The sequence below is a fragment of the Erinaceus europaeus genome, chromosome 19, assembly GCF_950295315.1.
Source record: "Erinaceus europaeus chromosome 19, mEriEur2.1, whole genome shotgun sequence".
Classification (NCBI taxonomy): Eukaryota; Metazoa; Chordata; class Mammalia; order Eulipotyphla; family Erinaceidae; genus Erinaceus; species Erinaceus europaeus.
The window spans coordinates 49140486-49161007 of NC_080180.1; the positions used below are offsets into that span (position 1 = coordinate 49140486).

At 45.7% G+C, this 20522-nt stretch overlaps 1 protein-coding gene across 1 annotated transcript in view; it reads left to right on the forward strand.

Annotated features, from left to right (window-relative positions):
- DCHS2 (dachsous cadherin-related 2) overlaps positions 1-20522 on the forward strand; it is a 256998-nt gene that overhangs the window by 146424 nt on the left and 90052 nt on the right. The window contains exons 3-4 of the mRNA XM_060178924.1: positions 2659-2890; positions 18816-19052. Of these exons, the coding sequence (XP_060034907.1) occupies positions 2659-2890; positions 18816-19052 (469 nt within the window). The remainder of the gene's footprint in view (positions 1-2658; positions 2891-18815; positions 19053-20522) is intronic.

Consider the following 20522-nt stretch of genomic DNA (forward strand, 5'->3'; position numbering starts at 1 on the left):
CAAACCAGACCCTTGTTTCCCTCATCTTTGCACGATGAGCCATGACGTGAAGGTCAGAATACATTGACAAAGGAAACCACAGTGCACAGATGCTAAGAATTGACACTAGTGGTCAATGATCAGGAAGTCCCAGAAGTTAAGGACACCCAGAGAGAGGAAAGTAGAGGTAGAATCAGGGACTTTTCTGTATCTATTTGTTGGTTGCCGTGGACAGCTCTGGGTTTCTTAGGAATCACTTCCCAGCTGACAACTTCATTCTCCATTCTTGCCCTCCCTCCCTCCCTCCCTCCCTCCCTGTCTGCCTTCCTCTAGACTTAAGCTCCCTTGCTTCCTCTCTGTCTGCATCACAGCCCTCTGGTCTTCTCTTCCCTTTGTCGTGAGCCAAACCTCCTCCTTCACTGTCTTCCTTTTCTCTCTCCCTGTGCCTCCCCACACAACAGAAAATAAAAGAAGAAAGTAGCAGGGGAACTGGGAAGGGAGTGAAAACACCCAGGCTGCAGTGACTTACCAAGGATTTGTGTCCAAGATGGAGCACTGAAGCAGGCCTACAGAAATGGAAACAGCGGTGCACTAAAGCAGGAACACATGTTCTGCTTGACAGAGGAAGAAGAAGGGGCAGAAGATGGTTTTTCTTTGATTGTATTCTTGCCCCTTCTCTTGGTTACCCAAAGAAGACAAGGCAGAGTTGACCAGACAGAGGGCACTCACACTGCCTTATTCACTGATACAGCTTTCTAAAACCCAGGAGATTTGAATTCCAAAACAATCTGGCCCCGGGTATTGAGGCTGAGTCCCTTTACTGCCACGGTCTGTTCCACACTTGATGAGTCTGATAGCCTTCTGCTGGGTCTTCCTCCCCTCACCATTGCTGCCCTCTGGTCTGCTCTGAACATTATGTTCAGGTGAATGTGGAAAACCTCTGGGTCAGTCCAGTGTCCTTCCTTTTGGAGGCCCACTGAGCCATCTTTGACCTGTGCCTGCCTCTGTAACATCGCCCCGCCAGCTTCCTGCTGTTGGCTAAGACACTACCTTCCTGCCCCAGGACCTTTGCTCTTGTTCTCTCTGCTGTCTTATGCCTTTCCTCTAGCTAGCTGAACGCTAGCGTCCCGAGGAACTTCTTAATTCAAATAGCACCTTCCTTGGGCAACTTTCACTGAGAACATTTTTCAAGTGACACATATCCCATATATTTATTTATTTATTTACTTTAATTTAATTTCTATTTTTATTCATGATTTAATATTAACTTACAAAATTGTAAGATAATAGGGGTATAATTCCATACACCATTCCACCACCAGAGTTCTGTGTCCCACTGGAAACTGCAGTGGCTCTCCCAATGTCACTAATATGGGCTGATTGTCTGTCTGTCTGTCTGTCTATTTATCATCATCTATTTTCCCCATGTTTTCAGTGGACCTACCATCACTTCCTTTCTAAGTCACCCCTACACCTATTACCACTTTTGAGTGTCTTCCCTTTGTTCTTCTTCTTCCTCAGATAAGAGAAATAGTGCCTGGCTTCCTCTAGTGCTTTTCAGATCTGCTTTCCTTTTGTTGTTGGTACAAAAACAAGATTCCTGGTGACAGACTTTGGGTCCTGATGAAATGGGGGTGCAGTGCCCTCTGGTTTACTTTCCCTATCATATACCACTCTGGGAATATGGGCCAAAGTTCTTTTTGGGGTGCAGTTCTTACTGGGAGCTCTGGCTTTAGTAATGGCTACTGGAGACTGCACACGAGTGTTGTCAGGTGGATCCATACCCCCAGCCTGTTTCTGTCTTTCTCTAGTGGGGTGGGGCTCTGGGGAGGTGAGGTTCCAGGAAGCACTGTTAAGGTTGTCCACCCAGGGAAATCAGAATGGAATTATAGCAGCATCTGGAACTTGGTGGCTAAAAGACATGGAATGCAGGACAAAATATTTAATTAGACAGGAGTTACAGAGTAGGAATAAAGCAGATGAAAGTAGGGACCTTAGGGTGGAAGGAAGTTGGGAAGTCTATTTTAGTTATGTTTCTAGGAGACTTTGCCTTAGTAATCTTTGCTTGGACTCGATAGCCCATGAACACCCTATACACTATCACTGCTCCTCAGCAGTTAAAAACCACTGGGGAGTGGGAGGGAAGCAGTGGTTCACCTGGCAGAGCACACACATCACAACAAGGACCCAGGTTCAAAGCTCTGGTCTCCATCTGCGGGGGTGGGGGGGTAGGAGCCTTCATGAGTAGTGAAACAGCGCTGCTGCTATTTCTCTCTCTCTCTCCTTCATTGTCTCCTCCTTCTCTCTCAATTTCTTTGTCTCTATCCAAAAGAATAAATCAATAATGAAATATTAAAAAATCAGTAGGCGTGTGTGTGGATATTATGCTTCCTCTTTGAGCATCACGACCATTGTCCTTGAGTATCTTTGTCCTTTTACTATGAAATCAGTGACTCACAGGCGCTGTCAGCAGTAACCTCGTTTATACTGAAGAGCCCGCATGAAGCATGGATGCCATGTCCCAGGCGCTTAGAGCTCAAGGTGAAAAGTCAAATGAATATAAATCTCGCTGTGGTTGCAAAGGCCTCTCCTGGGCTCCCTGCCAATATGTCGCGTCCTGTGTTCTAGAGAGACAGAGTCATTGTAACCCTTCTTATTCATCCCCCTCCCCCCACCCAGGGTGGGCTGAGTGCCCAGGCATTTGTTCGTGTGGAAGTGGAGGATGTGAATGATAACGAGCCCGTGTTTAACCCAGCCACCTACGTGACCAGCATCAGTGGCCAGAGCCAGCCGGGCACAGAAGTCATCAGCGTCCTGGCCACTGACAGGGACTCTGGGGTCTTTGGCGCCGTGACGTACGAGCTACTTCCTGGAGACCTGTCCTCCCTCTTTGACATCGACTCCACTACAGGTATGTCACCCTGGGCATCCTTCCTCCGGAGCCAGTGGTTTCTCCCTCCTGGCTTGAAAAACAGCAAAAGGAGAGCTGTGGTCTGCAGATACCAGTCACAGAGAGGGAAAAAATCATACCATGAGCCTGCAGAGTAGCTCTGCTTTGCCATGTGTGGAACCCAGGTTCTAGTCATGCCTTGTGCACTGAAAGGAGCTTCGGTGCTGTGCTTTCATTCTCTGACTTCTCTATCTAATAAACAAGAAGAATTTGAAATTGTACCCAGATTACAACAGGGTCTCATAAACCATTATTTCCCTCATAAAACTTAAAAAAAAAAAAAGCAAAAGGTGTCAGGAATGTCGCAGGTGTCAATCCTCCTTCCAGAAGGCAACAAGGTGACCAGAATGCTTCCTGCTATGCTGGGAATCTTTTTTTCTCAGGAAAGTTAATAATCTGTGTCTGTAAGTGTGTGGAGTAAAGGCATCTGATCATGAGAATAGCAGGCCCGTTGTGACTACTGGGAAATGTTATACAGCATGAGTGCCATATATGGATCTGTGCCCATGTACATGTGTAGAATGTGGACATGTCAGCTCAGGAAGGTGTGGCATACCTGGCGTCAGTGTCCAGCTGAGAGGTGGCACTAACACAAACAGTGGTGGACAGGAGCCCAAGGCAGAGATCTTTCTTGTGCTGATCTGGCCCCTTCACTACTTTGATTCTGAATGCCCTAGTTTTAAAAACAATACCGTACAGCAACTTTTGCTAGTTTAACATTGAACTGGGTGTCTGTCAAGTCCAGGGGGAAAACTGAATCTTTGAGAAATCATCAGTGTTTTAAGAGGCTAGTCTTCACTCCCTATTGATTTATTGCTAACATAATAATGCCACTCCCGACAGCCATTGTTTCCCTTTTTTTCTTACTTTATTGGATAAGACAGAAATAAATTGAGAGAGGAAGGGGGACATAGAGAGGGAGAGGGAAGCACACCTGCTTCACCACACATAAAGTGTGTCTCCCCCCTCCCCCAGGTAGGGAGCAAGGCTTTGAACCTGTGTGTTCAACCTGGTGCATCACCATCAGACCCCCATTTGGATACTTATAGCATCATTTGAGGACCATGCAAAATTACCAACTTAAAAATCAGCATTTAAGGAGTCAGGTGTAGCGCAGCGAGCATAAAGACTGTCATAAGGATCCTGGTTCGAGCCCCTGGTTCCCCACCTGCAGGGGAGTCGCTTCACAGGCGGTGAAGCAGGTCTGCAGGTGTCTGTCTTTCTCTCCCCTCTCTGTCTTTCCCTCCTCTCTCCATTTCTCTCTCTGTCCTATCCAGCAAGGATGACATCAATAACAACAATAATAACTACAACAACAATAAAAAAGCAAGGGCAACAAAAAGGAATATAAATAAATAAATACAAAAAATGTTTAAAAATCAGCATTTAATGTTTCTATGAGAAAAAAAAAACATGTTTTTCTTGGTAGGCAAGACCAAATGATTTCATGGATTTTCCCACCCCTGCTCTAAATAGAGAATGGGGGGGGGGGGAAGAGGAGAATAGAGAAAAGAAGAAGATGGTGGAGGAGGAGAAGGAGAAGAGAGTAAAGAAGAATATGGAGGAAGAAGAGAAGAGAGAGAAGAAGATAGAGGAGGAGGAGGAGGAGGAGGAGAGCACACACTTCCGCTCCTGAAGCTTCCCTTCTCCAGATGCTCCCATGTGGTTACTTGGGGGCTTGAACTTGGGCCCCTAGACATGGAGATGTGTGTACCCTCTCGAAGGTGATCCAGCTGCCAGCCTGCTGCCCTCCAGCGTTCCCCTGTGTGGACTACAGGACTGTTGTCTGCAGGAATGGTGGTGGGTGTTGGTGCTGTAGAACTGAGCTCCAGAGCTTCATCTCGCTTCTCAGACTCTTTGTGCCCTTTGATGGGTAACTTCTCACCTCTCCGACTTCACCCCTGGCCTCTCGCTCGCTCAGATCTCATGCCTCTGACTGTTTGGGGATAGCCCCATATAAATGGCATTGGTTTGTGTCACTTAGCATAATGCCGTTCTGTTTCCCCCACATTGTCACATCTCCCAGACTTTTCTTTTTTAAGCCTGACAGTTTATTTCTCAAAGGTCAACACAGTTTTTTGGACAGAAACATTCCAGAGCCCTCACATCAGGGACCAAGATGCTTCTAGACTGATGCTGCCTGCTCTGTATTTTTCATCCTTGGTGGCAGCTAAGCCATATCTTTTTTTTTTTTCTTTAAGTCTGGGCTTTTCATTCCCTGTGTCCCACATCTTCTTTATCTGCTCGTGCCTTGATAGTCATTTAAGTCATTTGCACGATGTGGCTAGTATGAGTAGTACTTCAGTCAACAGGATCTTTGGGAAACTTGTTTTCTTTCATGTTTAATTAATTTTATTTATTTATTTTTTACTTTTGGGGAGAGACAGAGAAATTGAGAGCGAAGGGAGTAATTGAGAAGGAGGGAAGGAGAGGAGACAGAGAGAGAAAGAGCTGTAACACTGCTTACCATTCATGAAGCTTTCCACCAGGGAGCTTGAACCCCGGTCCTTGTACACTGTAATGTGTGTGCTCAACCAGTTGTGCCACCACCCAGCCTCCAGATTCTGGTTCTTCTTACAGCCCCTGACTTGAGCTTGAGTCTGAGTTAGTGATATGATGTGGTGCTAGGTGCTACACTGGGCATTTTCTGCCTTCCTGGATCTTTGAAGCAACCATATGCATGCATGGCCAACAAGCAGTCCTCTACAAGGGCAAGCTCATCTCCACGCGAGGTGGTTGGATAGGGAGCTAGGCAGAGAATTGCCGCTTCTTGCCTGCAAAGTGCACTTTCTCTGGTGTGTGTCTGGCCTGGGGATTCATTGTTTACAGTGGCCAGAATCTTCACGTGGCAAAGTTTTCCTAGCTCAAAAGAATCCACTGACGTGGCCCCCTTTTCAAAGATCACAAGAAAAATACTTTTTTTTTTTTTTTTAGGAAATTAGTCTGCTTATCTTGACTTTTTCAAAATCCATCTAAACCGAGGACCTTAACTGCTTGTCAAATCGTCAGGCCCTCCAGGGCACTAGTATTGCCAAAAGTATATAGGTCAGCCAGAAATCAGGGTGCAAGATCTAAAAGCCTTCAGCTGACTTTTTTTTTTCAACAGACATCAACATGCCCATCGTCTAGTTTCTCCTGGAAGAGCTTGGACATGGAGCTGCACCGTGTTCTGTTTTTAGCAGTGATCTCTGCTTCAGTCCTGACTCCGGGTCCAAGTCAAATGCCATTGTTAATCAGGGGGAATGCTTTACGTGGGCCATTATCTAGGGAAGTATCTAGTTTTTTGTTTGTTTTTAAGGAAGAAGCCAAATTCGTAATGGAAGTAGCTTTGGGTGATTATTGTTGGCCATTGGGACGCAGCTATATGTGGGTTGTAGACATTTCACTCAGAATTTGGTTGTCCTTAAGTACAACTCAGGAGCCACTCCACGAGGCCTGGTAGTGCTTGCTTTACTTGAACCTTCAGAAAGGAGTGGAAGAGCCTCTTGCCTGGCTCTGGAGAAAAGCTGCTTAGTAAACAAGAACCCTCCCATGGAACAGTTAAGTTGCAGCTGGCCAGCTGCAACTCTGAACACGCTTACTGTAGCACACGTAATAGGATTTCAAACCATACGAGGAGCGTTCGTTTACCTGTTGACATTCTCAAGGAGAAAAAAGTTGTAGTAGAGTGTGGGTCACTGTTGTTAAAATTCGGAAGGCTCTTGCTGGCCGGGCTGGCTTCACGGGCGGGTAACAGAGACACGGAGACAAAGGCTGGGCAGGGAAGCTGTATTTCTTTATTCAGGATCAACGATTCATAAACTAAGACAAACTAATCACCAAACAGAACTCTGCTGTCTCTTTGCGGCGGCACAAACACTCTCTCTTACTCTTGAACTCTCGTACTCGGGAACCCTCTGAAACTCTGGCACTCAGGAACTCTGGAACCCTCCAACTCTGGCACTCTCGAACTCAGGAACCCTCTCCCTTACTCTCGAACTCAGGAACTCTCTGACTCAGGAACCACTCTCTCCAGGTTCCTTGGGGCGGGGCCAAGCAGGCCCGCGAAATTAATAGGACTGATCCAATTCTCTTGGCGGGGGAGGGCTAGAACAAACCAATGTAAAGCATACAACAGGTCACCTCTTTCGGGTCTGTGTTTCTGTTGTAGCTTCTAGAAAGCTAGGCTTTCCTGCTGCCCCTGTAAAGGCCACACTCCATAGCAACTGCCCCTGGAAAATGAATTGAGATGTTGCCTCTGCCATAAGGATTTGAAGAATCGATGGATGAAGGACACCCTGAAGTAATTGTAGAGTGACTTAGATTTTTATTTCCTCCTCCTACCCCCCTCCCCCTCCCCCACCTCCTCTCCCCCTCCCCTCCCCCTCTGCCTCCCCCTCCTCCTCCTCCTCCTTTTTAAAGACAGGGACATGGAGGTAGAGACAGAAGTTTCCTCCAATGAGGTGGGGACTAGGCTCGAAGCTGCATCATACACAAGGTAAAGCAGCACAGTGACCAAATGAGCTATCTGGTTGACCCTTTAAAACTGTTTTTCCTTCACAGCAAATCAGATGCTGTGGCCTGTCCCATATGTTCCCACCAAATGCCCTACCCACCCCCTACCCCACAGCTTAACTCCATTGAGCTTCTCTAGGTATAGATGTTAGATGCAAGGCACACGTACACGCGTGCGCACACACACACATTCACACACACACACACACACACACACACACACACACACACACACACACACTTTTATACAGTTTATGTAGCATGGGGAGAGAGAGCCTTGATCATGAGTTAATATACCGCTGCTTCTTCCTGAAATGCTTCAAGACTCTTGTGAAGCATCAGTCATTCATCTACAGACTGGTCTACAGACTGGTCTACATACTGGTCTACAGACTGGTCTACAGACTGGTCTACATACTGGTCTACAGACTGGTCTACATACTGGTCTACAGACTGGTCTACAGACTGGTCTACAGACTGGTCTACATACTGGTCTACAGACTGGTCTACATACTGGTCTACAGACTGGTCTACAGACTGGTCTACAGACTGGTCTACAGACTGGTTGACTCATTTTCTGGCTTTTCCTTTTTCTATGTTGGATGGAGTCTCATGCATCAAGATTCCACTACTCCAGGGATGACCTTTTATTTTTTAAAACAAACTTCAAGGGGCTGGGTGGTGGCGAACCTGGTTGAGCACACATGTTGCAATGCACAAGGACCGTGGTTCAGTCCCCCGGCCGCCACCTGCAGGGGGAAAGCTTTACAAATCGTGAAGCAGGGCTGTGGTGTCTTTCTGTCTCTCTTCCTCTCTATCTGCTCCTCCCCTCTCAATTTCTGACTGTCTCTATCCAATAAATAAAGATAATTAAAAACATAATAATAATAAATAAAACAAACTTCACATACAGAGAGGCCCAGTGGTGGGACATCTGGCAAAGCTCACATGTTACCATGTGCAAGGATCTGGGTTCAAGCTCTGATCTCGTCTTTTTTTTCTTAAATTTTTATTTATTTATTTATTTATTTATTTATTTATTGCCCTTGTTTTACTGTTGTAGTTATTATTGATGTCATTGTTGTTGGATAGGACAGACAGAAATGGAGAGAGGCGGGGACAGAGAGGGGAGAGAAAGATAGACACCTGCAGACCTGCTTCACCACCTGTGAAGCTACTGCCCTGCAGGTGGGGAGCCGGGGCCTCGAACTGGATCCTTACTCCGGTCCCTGCGCCTTGTGCCACGTGTGCTTAACCCTCTGCGCTACCGCCCAACTTGCCTGCTCTGATCCCTTCTTATAGGGAGAAACTTCATAAATGGTGCAGGAGTGCTGCAGGTGCCTCTTTTTCTCTTCTCTCCCTATCTCCTCCTTCCATTTCAATTTCTCTCTGTCTTTATCCAGTGAATAAGTACATAAAATATTCAACCAAAGAAAATTTTAAAAAGTACCAAGAAAGAGAGAGAAAGAGACTTAGTAGCGCTGTTCCATCAGCTGTGGAGTTTCCCCTTTTGCCATGGAGCTGCTATGTGGTACCAGGGCCTTGCTCATGGAAACGTACCTGCTTTACTGGTTACACTATCTCCCAGCCTCCAGCCTCTCGTTTTGACACTTCCTGTATCAGACTTACTACTTCAGGACCTCACAGTTGGTACCACAGGCTCACATCTTCTTGAAGACAAGAGATTTCCCTGTGCTGTGTCTGTACCACAAGTGAGCCTCGCGCATTAAAAATAGGGCTCTTTGACTCATGGTGTTCATCTGGGAAGAAAACTGTTTTGGAGAAAACTGCTTGGGGGTGTGGCAACGTCACGGTTGTTTTCTCTTGTGGGTTTATCTTCCTGTTCTGTTTCTGCTTTTCTAAGTTTGTTGTTGGTTCAAAGAGCATTTTTGTAAAATGTGTTTAAGCACTAGGAGAGAGAAAGAGAGAGAGACTAAACTGAGCCTTCTTAACTTCTCCTAAGTCTCCGGCAGTTGGGATCCTTTTGATGTGGGCACAAAGCCGACCAGGCTGTTCTGGGCTTTAGAAGGAGGAAGCGCAGGGACACATTTACTGATAGCTCTTTTTTTTTCCGTGCCTTGTACCCCCACCTTACGCATTCATGTAGATGTCCCCCTGCATTGTTTACAGTGTCTCTAGCAGCAGCAGGGAAAAGACAATTCTTTTGCTTTCACCCTGTCTGATGTATTTAGTATCTACACTGAAGCAAAACACCGCTTCTAGTTAAGATCATTTTAAGGCGACAGATATATTGAGGGCATTGTGCTGATCATTTATTGTCATCTTGCTCCTGGTTTTGCTCAGGCTACCTCTGATCAGATTTATTTACTATATATATGTATTTATTATCTTTATTTATTTATAAGATAGAGACAGCCAGAAGTTTAGGGGGAAGAGGTTGACAGAGAGGGAGAGAGACACAGAGACACCTTCAGTCCTGCTTCACCACTTGCAAAGCTTTCCCCCTGCAGGTGGGAAGCGGGGGTTTGAATCCGGGTCCATGTTGCACTGTAACATGTGTGCTCAACCAGATGTGCCATCACCTGGCCCCGCTCAAACTTACTTATTTATTTCACTTTTTTCCCTACCAGGGTTACATTGGTGTTCAACCTGGCAGCCATCTTTCTTTCTTTATTATTTTGTTGCTGTTTTTTTTTAATTTTAAAAATATTTATTCCCTTTTGCTGTTCTTATTGTCTTATTATTGTTGTTGTTACTGATGTCATTGTTATTGGATAAGACAGAGAGAAATGGAGAGAGGAGGGGAAGACAGGGAGAGAAAGAAACCTGCAGACCTGATTCACTGCCTGTGAAGTGACTCCTCTGCAGGTGGGAATTTGGGGGCTCGAACTGGGATTCTTACACCGGTCATTGCACTTTGCGCCACCTGCGCTTAACCCACTGCGCTTCTGCCCGACTCCTGTTTTGTTTTTGATAGAGACAGAGAGAAATTAAAAGAGAAGAAGGAGGCACAGGAGGGAGAGAGAGAGAGAGAGAGAGAAACACTTGGGGGCCGGGCGGTGGCGCACCTGGTTGAGCACACAGGTTACAATGTGCAAGGACCAGGGTTCAAGCACCCCCACCCTGGTCCCCACCTGCAGGAGGGAAAGCTCTGCAAGTGGTGAAGCAGTGTTGCAGGTGTCTCTCTGTCTCTCTCCCTCTTTATCTCCCTCTCCCCTCTCAATTTCTAACTGTCTCTATCCAGTAAATAAAGATAATAAAAAAATCTTTAAAAAGGAGCATGTGCATCTGTGCTTCATCACTCATGAAGCCTGCCCCCTGCAGAGGGGGACGGGAGACTGGAACCTGGGTCCGTGCACTCGGCGATGCGTGTGCTTATACAGGGTACAACACTCCTGGCCTGTAGTTGGTCTCTCTTAGTTAACCCCCTTTCTAATTATTGATCATCATTTTTATAGGACATAGAGAAATTGAGGCGGAAAAGGGGAGATAAAGAAAAAGGGGCGCCTGCAGCACTGCTCCACCACTCTTGAAGCTTCCTCGGGCAGGGCCTCGGGAGCCTGATCCAGTGTCCCTGCACATGGTAGCGTGTGTGCTAAAGCAGATGCCTCATCACCCCAATCTTTTTTAAAAAGATTTTATTTATTTATTAATGAAAAACATAGGAGGAGAGAGAAAGAGCCAGACACTATTTTGGTACATGTGCTGCCAGGGATTGAACCTGGGACCTCATGCCTGAGAGTCTGATGCTTTATCCACTGTGCCACCTCCCGGACCACCCACCCTAATCTTTTTTAAATAGAACCAAGTGCATGCTTTAAAGAAAAGTTAACAGAGTTCTTCAGACAGTGACGACAGTCTCCTCCTTTGCAAACACTTTTGTCCAGGGCGTGTTCAACAGCCAGCGGCGCTACAGGTGTTTGGGCTTCTGCGTACACTGAACAGGCAAGATGCCCTCCACCTGCAGAGCTTGCAACAAAGGCCTGTGTGTTCCTGCCTAATGTTTGTTCTGTGTTTAGTTGTGGAGTACACAAAATCCAGATTTAGCCGCACGGAACAAGTAATTAAAGGGGTAACTGGATGAGTGAAGCTTCCAGATGAGGACAGTTATGCCTCCATGCCCTGTTGGGCCCTGCTGTGTGCATGGGGCGTGCAGACTTCAGCAGGGAATGGAAGTAATGGAGCACAGGCCCTGCTTTTCTCTCTTTCAAGGACATTCTTTGTAATGTTAGTTTTGTGCTCAGATTTCAGACGCTGTAATGATTATCATAATTCTTCCTGGCTGTCCTTTCCTACACTTCAGCCCTTCTGATATGTGGCTGATAAATTAATACCATACCTCATTGCCGAAGGGCAGTGCGAGTCTACATTCACGCCCCCCCCCCCAAAAGTGACTGTCTTTTATTTGCAACACAAGAGACCAAAATGCATCACAAGCCTCTAATCAGCATGTGCCACTTTCTTAGGAAACAAAAGCGTGCTAGTGTTTCCTCATTATCTTCTTCCAGTGTAAAAAAAATCAGAGACTCTTGGACGCAAAGGGCCTTAGCAGCCAGCTTCTTCATGTAGCGGAAGGAGAATCAGGATTCAAAGGGATTCGGCGGTTTGCCTGAGGCTGCACAGTGATTTATGGCAGATTTGGACTCGAGCCCTAGCCCAGACCTTTCCCCCAACTGCTCTGTCTCAGATAATAACACTTCTTAATGTCCTTTCCATACATTGACTAGTTGAGCATTACGGCAACTTATGGAATAAGCAATAGCAATGCAGATATTTTTACGACCATCTGCAAATTAAGGGACTGAAGGCTCCGAGTGTCTCAGTGACTTGTTCAAGGGCATAACAGTGCACCTAACACTTGAATGTACTTCCTGAACTTCCATTTATTTCAGGGATCGTTCCATTTTTATGATCTTTTTGGGGAAAAAAAAAACTACCTAAAGACAAAGCTAAGACAAGTACATTTTCCATTGATTCAGCCAAATGAGATAGAAAAATGACCTCTTATTGTGACTTCTGCACAAAATTATTTAGAGTCACAGGCTCTATCTATATATTTACCTCCAGGGTTATTGCTGGGGCTTGGCACCTGCACTACAAATCCACTGCTCCTGGTGGCCACCCCCCCCCCGTTTTTATTGAATAAGACAAAGAGAAATAGAGAAAGGAGGGGGAGATAGAAAGACAGACACCTGGGAGTTGGGCGGTAGCGCAGTGGATTAAGCACATGTGGTGCGAAGTGCAAGGACCAGCATAGGGATCCCAGTTCGAGCCCCCAGCTCCTCACCTGCAGGGGAGTTGCTTCCTAGGCAGTAAAGCAGGTCTTAAGGTGTCTTGTCTTTCTCTCCCCTGTTTTACAGCTTGTGAAGCATCCCCCCACTGCTTGAAAGAAAAGTGGGGAGAGCTAGGGCTCAAACCCACATCCTTTATCATAGTATAAGAGTGCTTAACTGGGTGCACCACCACCTGGCCCCACAGATACAGTATCTCTTGCTGTATTAATTCTTATCGATTAAATGAATGGAGTTCAGCAGGCTTCCAAAAGGGGTAGATTTCTCTTCTGATCCGTAGTCAGATGTGTCATCTATTGCACTACTGGCCCCGTCCTAGATTTTTCTTGAGAATTGTTTTAGTTGTCATTGTACAACAGAGGTTTGGGTCATTACATATATATATATATATATATATATATATAGTATTTTAGTTTTAACTCAGTTGTCCAGGTTTGTGTGCAAAATAAATGGCACAACATCATCTGTTTGTTTAATTACAGTAGAGTACAGGTTAACTACAGTAAAGACATCCTAATGACCAATACCCAATAAGAAACTAGTATTGACATCTCATAATTTTTATTTGGCTCAGTTTTGAGAAGCCCACACTCACAGGATTTCCATCTGATGAAGGTCATGATTGTGAGATCGTTTCCTACCTAACCATGGCATAGCCTACCATGTTGGTAATCAGCTACATACAGCTTCTTTCCTGAGTGTGAATTGTCCTCGTGACAAATGTCATGTTTCCAGGAGATTTGGTTCAGAAAGTAAGTATCGCTTAATTAGTATAAGAGCTTGATTCATATGTATATCAGATATTAAAGAGAGCCATTGTCTAAGATCCTTAATAGGCTGTCAGTTAAAAAAAAAAAAATCCATCCCAGCAGTTCCCTCCCTTTAAATAGCAAGTGACAAGATAAAGAACAAAGGCAGACACTATGCGCGTTCTCACTGCCACGCATAGATCCAAGCAGCCAGTAATTAAAACATAAAATAGCCACTGCCCTATAAAAAGATCAGTGTCTGCTTTTAAATGAGGTTTCCTGAAGTGCCGTTTACCAGTCATTGGTATGTGTCACAGAAAAAAAAAAAAAAAATGAAAACCAGACAATCATTGTACTTAGAAGTATTAACTTTTAGTGTCCTAAACTTTAAGCTGACAGACATACAAGCAAAGAGAATTCATCATTTAATTTACTTTTTTTTTTGCCACCAGGGTTATTGCTGGGACTCAGCACCAATACTGTGAATCCACTGCTCCCAGCAAGTATTCCCTTTCCTCCCCTCCCCTCCCCTCCCCTCCCCTCCCCTCCCCTCCCCTCCCCTCCCCTCCCCTCCCCTCTCCCCCTCCCCCTCCCCCTCCCCCCTCTCCTCTCCTCTCCTCTCCTCTCCCCTCCCCTCCTCTGCTTTCTTCTCTTCTTTCTCCCTCCCTCCCTCCCTTCCTTCTTTTTTCCCTTCTCTCTTTCCTTCTTTCTCTCTTTTTCTTTTCTTTTCTGTTTAATGGATAGGACAGAGAGAAGTAGGAAAGGTAGGGAAGATAAGGAGGGGGAGATACAAAGGGACACTTGGAGACCTGTTTCATTACTTACAAAGCACACCTCCCCTTACAGGTGGGGAGCAAGGTCCCTGCACATGGTCATGTGTGCGCTTAAACAGGTGTGCCACCACCCAGCTCCTAATTTACTATTTTGTCACTTCTTATATACCTAGTAGGAGAGGAAAGGCAGGAAGGGATTTGTATTACAGACAGGGAAAACTATTTTCAGTTTCCCTCTCAGATTTTAATAGGCAGTCTAGGTTGTTTGAGAATGCTGGCATCAAGAAAAATGGATATTCTTTTTTAAAAATGTTTACTTATGGGGGTCGGGCGGTGGCGCAGTGGGTTAAGCGCATGTGGCGCAAAGCGCAGGGACCGGCGTTAGGATCCCGGTTCGAGCCCCCGGCTCCCCACCTGCAGGGGAGTCGCTTCACAGGTGGTGAAGCAGGTCTGCAGGTGTCTATCTTTCTCCCCTCTCTCTCTGTCTTCCCCATCTCTCTCCATTTCTCTCTGTCCTATCCAACAACGAACTGCGTCAACAAGGACAATAATAATAATAACCACAACGAAGCTACAACAAGGGCAACAAAAAGGAGGAAAAATGGCCTCCAGGAGCAGTGGATTCATGGTGCAGGCACCGAGCCCAGCAATAACCCTGGAGGAGGAAAAAAAAAATGTTTACTTATTTTCCCTGTTGTTGCCCTTTTTTATTGTTGTTGTAGTTGTTGTTGTTAGATAGGACAGAGAGAGATGGAGAGAGGAGAGGAAGACAGAGAGGGGGAAAGAAAGATAGATACCTGCAGACCTGCTTCACTGCCTGTGAAGTGACTCCCCTGCAGGTGGGAAGCCGGGGGCTCGAACCGGGATCCTTCTGCTGGTCCTTGTGCTTTGTGCCACGTGTGCTTAACCCGCTGTGCTACCGCCCGACTTCTGAAAAATTGATATTCTAACTCCTCTTTACATATAAGTGAATGTTATGAAACATTCAGCACATGAAAGATCAGATTTAATCCTGACATATCTCTCTTGTAAACAGTGAGCATTGAAGACATGTATAAGCTCCTTCCTGGCATCTCATCGAAATTGCTTCACTACTACATACAATTGGCTTTTAAAGTCACCAAAGTTGTCACTGGCTCAGCAGAGGCCTAGTAAAATACAGGCATGGAGTGGACATTATTCAGATACAAAAAGGCAGATCTGGTCATTTCTCTCCCCTGCCTTTCAGTGACTTCCTGTAGTGCTTTGGCTCAAGACCAAGTCCTTCTTCCTGTGATCTGCCAGGCTCTTCATGGCCTGGTCAATCCTCTGTGCTCTCAGTTCTAGCAATATCTTTCTCTGTCTCTGAGCTGACTCCTTATACCCCCACACATTGCTGCCCCTCCTCTCCCCTCCCCTCCCTCCCCTTCCTCCCCTTCCTCTCCTCCCTCCCCTTCCTCCCCTTCCACTTTCTATCCTTGAACCTGCTGTGCTTTCCCTTCCTGATGCAGGGCACATGGGCTCCCTTCTGCCTAGATCACATGTCCCCTCTCCTGCTCCCGTCTCCCCTCGGTGACCTCACTCACCCTTCAGACTAATAGAAGAACATGGCAGCTTCCTCCCCAGCAGCATTGATAAATCAGGCACCAGGTTTCTATTCCAGTACAACTTCTCTCCATATTATCAGCACACATTTTGTGATTATTGAATTAATGCCCCCCCCCCTTATTCTGCTCCCAGTGCCTCTCTACTTACTGGCACAGTTCCTAGCATAATGTTGATGCATCATAGTTGCTGATTAGATAAGGGAAGAACTAGGTGGACTTGCTGCCACAGGGATGCTTAGAGCTCAGTGGAGTTGACAGTAATGGTACATCTGAGACAAGGCCAGAGACTCAGGAGTTACCCAATTTAAATAGGAGTTCCCAAATTAAACAGCCACACACAGCAACACAGATCTATTTCACCAGAAGATCAGTTATCTGGCTCTTAAGAGTCTCCACAAGACAGTATCTGATATTTCAGTTATTTAATCATGAGATTAAGCAATCATAACCTTGGTCTCTCAGACTGACTGCCAACAGCCCGGTGCTCGTGGGAAACCGTAATTGCCACGGGAACGGGATGCTTGGGGCTTTGCACTCAGCCCTCCCTCTCCCTCTTGGCATTCCAAGGAGAAGCCAGATCCTGTCTGGAAGTCTTCTTGAGGAAGAGTTGATTTTGGAAACAGGCTAAGACTACTTAATGTGTAGTGGAAGTCGTCGGTTTACTGGTTGGCAGTGACCATAGAAGTTCTAAGAGCTCAAACTTTCACAGAGGGCCAGAGGAAGAACAGTTAGCACACCAAATAATTTCCCTTTCATTTTTTGGCACAGCTGGAGCCTCTCACACAGGTTCATTTACCACTGCGGAGCCCAGCTGAGTTCTCATTCAGAGACACTACAACTCTGGGGTGCCCCCTGCTGCCAAGATCTAGACATGCATAGGACAAAGCACACAGCCTGTGTAGTGTGAACTGTCTCTCTTGGTGTGTAAAATTAACCTAAACAAAAAATAAAGAAGTTATTCTGTGGCTGTATTCCATGAGCAGGATTGATCATACATGCACCTCTACTTAGGGCAGGAGGAAGGGATTGTGTGTGTGTGTTGGGGGGGGCACTTTGAGCAGCCGGGAGTCAGAGTTCTCTACCTTCTCTCTGGTTCATTTTTCTGAATAGTTACTGCAGTCCAAGTCCCAGCTTCAGTTTTCTTAATAATAGTTCACATTTGTGTGGTGTTTGCTGTGTACACGCTGTGTTAAAGCTTGCTATCTCATGCTCATATCCTAATGTAAGTTCTTTCCTGTTAACTCTGTTGACTAATAATCGCATTTAGTTACTGGTCATTTTGTGTAAGTTTTTCTAAGGTTGAAACTTCAAGAAAAGCTTATGTTTCTAGAATAGCAGAGTTAACATTAGCACAGGTAAGTTTTCCATTCAGTTTCTCAATTTACCATGTGTTGTGCTAGCACATTTTGCTAATAATCTGAGCATCTGTGTAGTAATTCTTGTCTGTATCTAGAAGTCACTGCTTCAAACATTTTTTCCCTTTTTTAAATATGATTTATTATTGGATAGAGACAAAGAAATTGAGATGGGAGTGAGAGGTAGAGAGGGAAAGAGACAGAGAGACACCTGCAGCCCTGCTTCACCACCCTGCAGTAGGGATCAGGAGCTTGAACCTGGGTCCTTGCACACTGGAATGTGAGCACTTAACCTGGCGTGTCACCACCTGCCCCTTAAACAGTTTTATGTAGATAATTTCTACACAGGATGTGCCTTTAAACCTCAAGTATCCATTTAGTTGAATACAACTATCCCGAATCAGAGCTGCGTCTGCTGCTTCTGGTATTTCCATTGATAGGTGTTCTTGAAGCTCTTTCTTTCTTTCTTTCTTTCTTTCTTTCTTTCTTTCTTTCCTTCTTTCCTTCTTTCCTTCTTTCCTTCTTTCCTTCTTTCCTTCTTTCTTTCCCTCCAGGGTTATTGCCGGGGCTTGGTGCCTGCCCCACGAATTCACTGCTCCTGGAGACCATTTTTTTCCCCTTTTGTTGCCCTTGTTGTTTTATCATTGTTGTGGTTATTATTATTGTTGTTGTTGCTGTCGTTGGATAGGACAGAGAGAAATCGAAAGAGGAGGGGAGACGGGGGGGGGGAGAGAAAGACACCTGCAGACCTGCTTCACCTCCTGTGAAACAACTCCCCTGCAGGTGGGGAGCCAGGGGCCCAAACCAGGTTCCCTATGTCAGTCCTTGCGCTTCGTACCACGTGCGCTTAGCCCGCTGCACTACCGCCAAACTCCCTCTTTTTTTTTTTTACATACTAAGGATACTACTTTTAGAGAAAATTTTTGTGCACTTGTTTTTTATATCATTATATTTTTATCATTTTATTTTTGAACTGAGGTTACTGGTGGGCCTCAGTGCCTGCACCACTCTTGGTGACATATATATGGAGAGGGAGAGAGAGAAAAATAGAGGAGAGGAAGAGATACCTGCAGCTCTGCTTCTTTACTCATAAAGCTTGGGGCTTTGAACCTGGAACCTTGTGCATGAAAACTTGTTCACCCTACTGGGTGTGCACTGCCTCACCGCTAGGTATGTGTCTACTTATTTTAGTATTTATTCATCTATTTACTTGCTTATTTATTTCTATATTGCTGTCAGTGTTGTCTCTGGGACTCTGTGCCAGCACTGTGAACCCATTGCTCCTCGAGGCCATTTTTTCTACTAGGACAGAGAGAAATTTAGAGAAGAGGGAGAAGACAGAGAGGGAGAGAGAAGGACAGACACCTGCAGACCTGCTTCACCGCTTACGAAGTGACCCCTCCTGCAGGTGGGGAGCTGGGAGCTTGAACCGGCATCCTTGGGGGGGTCCTTGCGCTGTGTACTATGTGCACTTAACCTGGTGTGCTACCACCCGACCCCCTTTCCTTTTATCTCCACCATCTCTCTCAATTTCTGTCTGTATACTAACAAATGAATATTTTGTAAAAGAAAAAAAAAAGAATTAGCCATCACCATAGCATCACCAGTCAGCTGTGATGTCGGCTCCTTGGGTTTTTATACCGTGTCCTCTGGTTTGGGATTCTTCCCCATCTGCAGGAATCATTTACTTGCTGTCAGCTCTTAGTCATCTGGAATCCACGACACTGGTGCTGATGGTCCAAGCTCGAGATGGAGGTGGGCGTGTATCTGTCACCAGTGCCTACGTCACAGTTCATATCGTCCACACGACTCTGGCACCTGCTGAATTTGAAAGGCCCAAGTACACCTTCTCGGTGTATGAAGACGTGCCTGAAGACAGTCTCGTGGGGACGGTGAAAGCCATGGAGGCCTTGAGTAAGTACCTACTTCCTGAGTCACACTCAAGTCCACTGTTGGTGCAGCTCTTGTTCTCCACAGGGTGTTCACTGCTGAGTAAATTTTATTTTTACGCATAGAGGAGACCCCACAACCTCTGGGTTTCTTTCATACAGTTTCTACAGCCCACTTCCCAAAGTATAAGCACACTTGAATTCTTTTTTTCCTCACAGAAATGCACTGTTAATTTCTTTGCTGTCACAGCTACCTTTCTCTCCACATTTGTACATTATGGAAAGAGTTTCACATCATTCTGTCTCCTGAAAAAAAAAAAGGCGGTTGCTCTCACTTATAGGAAGAACTTAAGAAACAAGGACAGAAATGAGAAAACACAAAGTGACATTTAAACTGGGTGTGGTGCATTGCACCAAAAGCAAAGGACTCTGGGAAAGGGCTGGAGAGGGACTTGGCGTCCTGCTGCATGATGGTGGAAAAGGGAGTTGAGGGTGTTTTGCAGACACCTGTCACAGGGATATGAGGGATTGTAACTGTGTGTCAACAACTGTACTGTCAACCATTAGGCTGACGGTAAGATCATAAATAAAAAGCTTGTGTAGTATTTCAACTTCGATATAAAACATTTTTACTTCAATGTTTCCTCCTTTACTGTTCATCTGAACAATTTGCAGAGTTTTACTAGTCCACACAGCACTCACTCAGAATCCACCATCTGGTAGAGATTTTGCTACAGGGTAAAAGAAAATTCTTTTAGACAATTGCTGGCCCAGAGATCTTGTCCTGTATCCAGATCTCTCTCTCTCTCTCTCTCTCTCTTTCTCTCTCTCTCTCTCTTTCTTTTCCTTCTCTCTCTTCCCTAAGAATTTATGTAAAGGAACCAGGAGTGGAGGAATCCTGCAGGCACAGAGCCCTAGAATAAGCCTGGGGGCAGTAAGTCAATAACATTTTCTGGAGGAGGGCATCCCTGGGTAGATGTCATAGAGAAACATCAGCAGACATACGACTTGTCTCCCTCAACAAAAGAAGCAGACACCTCCAGATAGTTTATGAATGCCTTCCCCTCTTCCCTGCTGGGAGAATAAAGACCAGAGTCATTTTCCGTCCCCTGGGTGCATGTGGTTTCCTCCTTGTCTGTTGGTCCTCACCCTTGTCCGCTAACATGTGGTAACTGCGTGCCTCACCCCCAGCAGGTTTGGAGAGCTTTGTTCTCAGAGAACTGAATGTGTGAGGCTCTGTAGATGGAGGGGTAGAACAGAAGCATACTCGATAGACCACACACTTTGCCATGCATTTGGGCCAGGGTTCAAGCCCCAGGCCCCCACCTGCAGGGAGGAGGCTTCAAGAGCCGTGAAGTTGTACTGCAGGTGTCCCTCTCTAACCCTTTCTCTACCTCCCCCTTCCCTCAACATTTTTCTCTGTCTCTTTTGAAAAACATTTATTTATTTTAATGGAGAGTGGCACAGGGGAAAAGACAGAGCACTACTCAGCTCT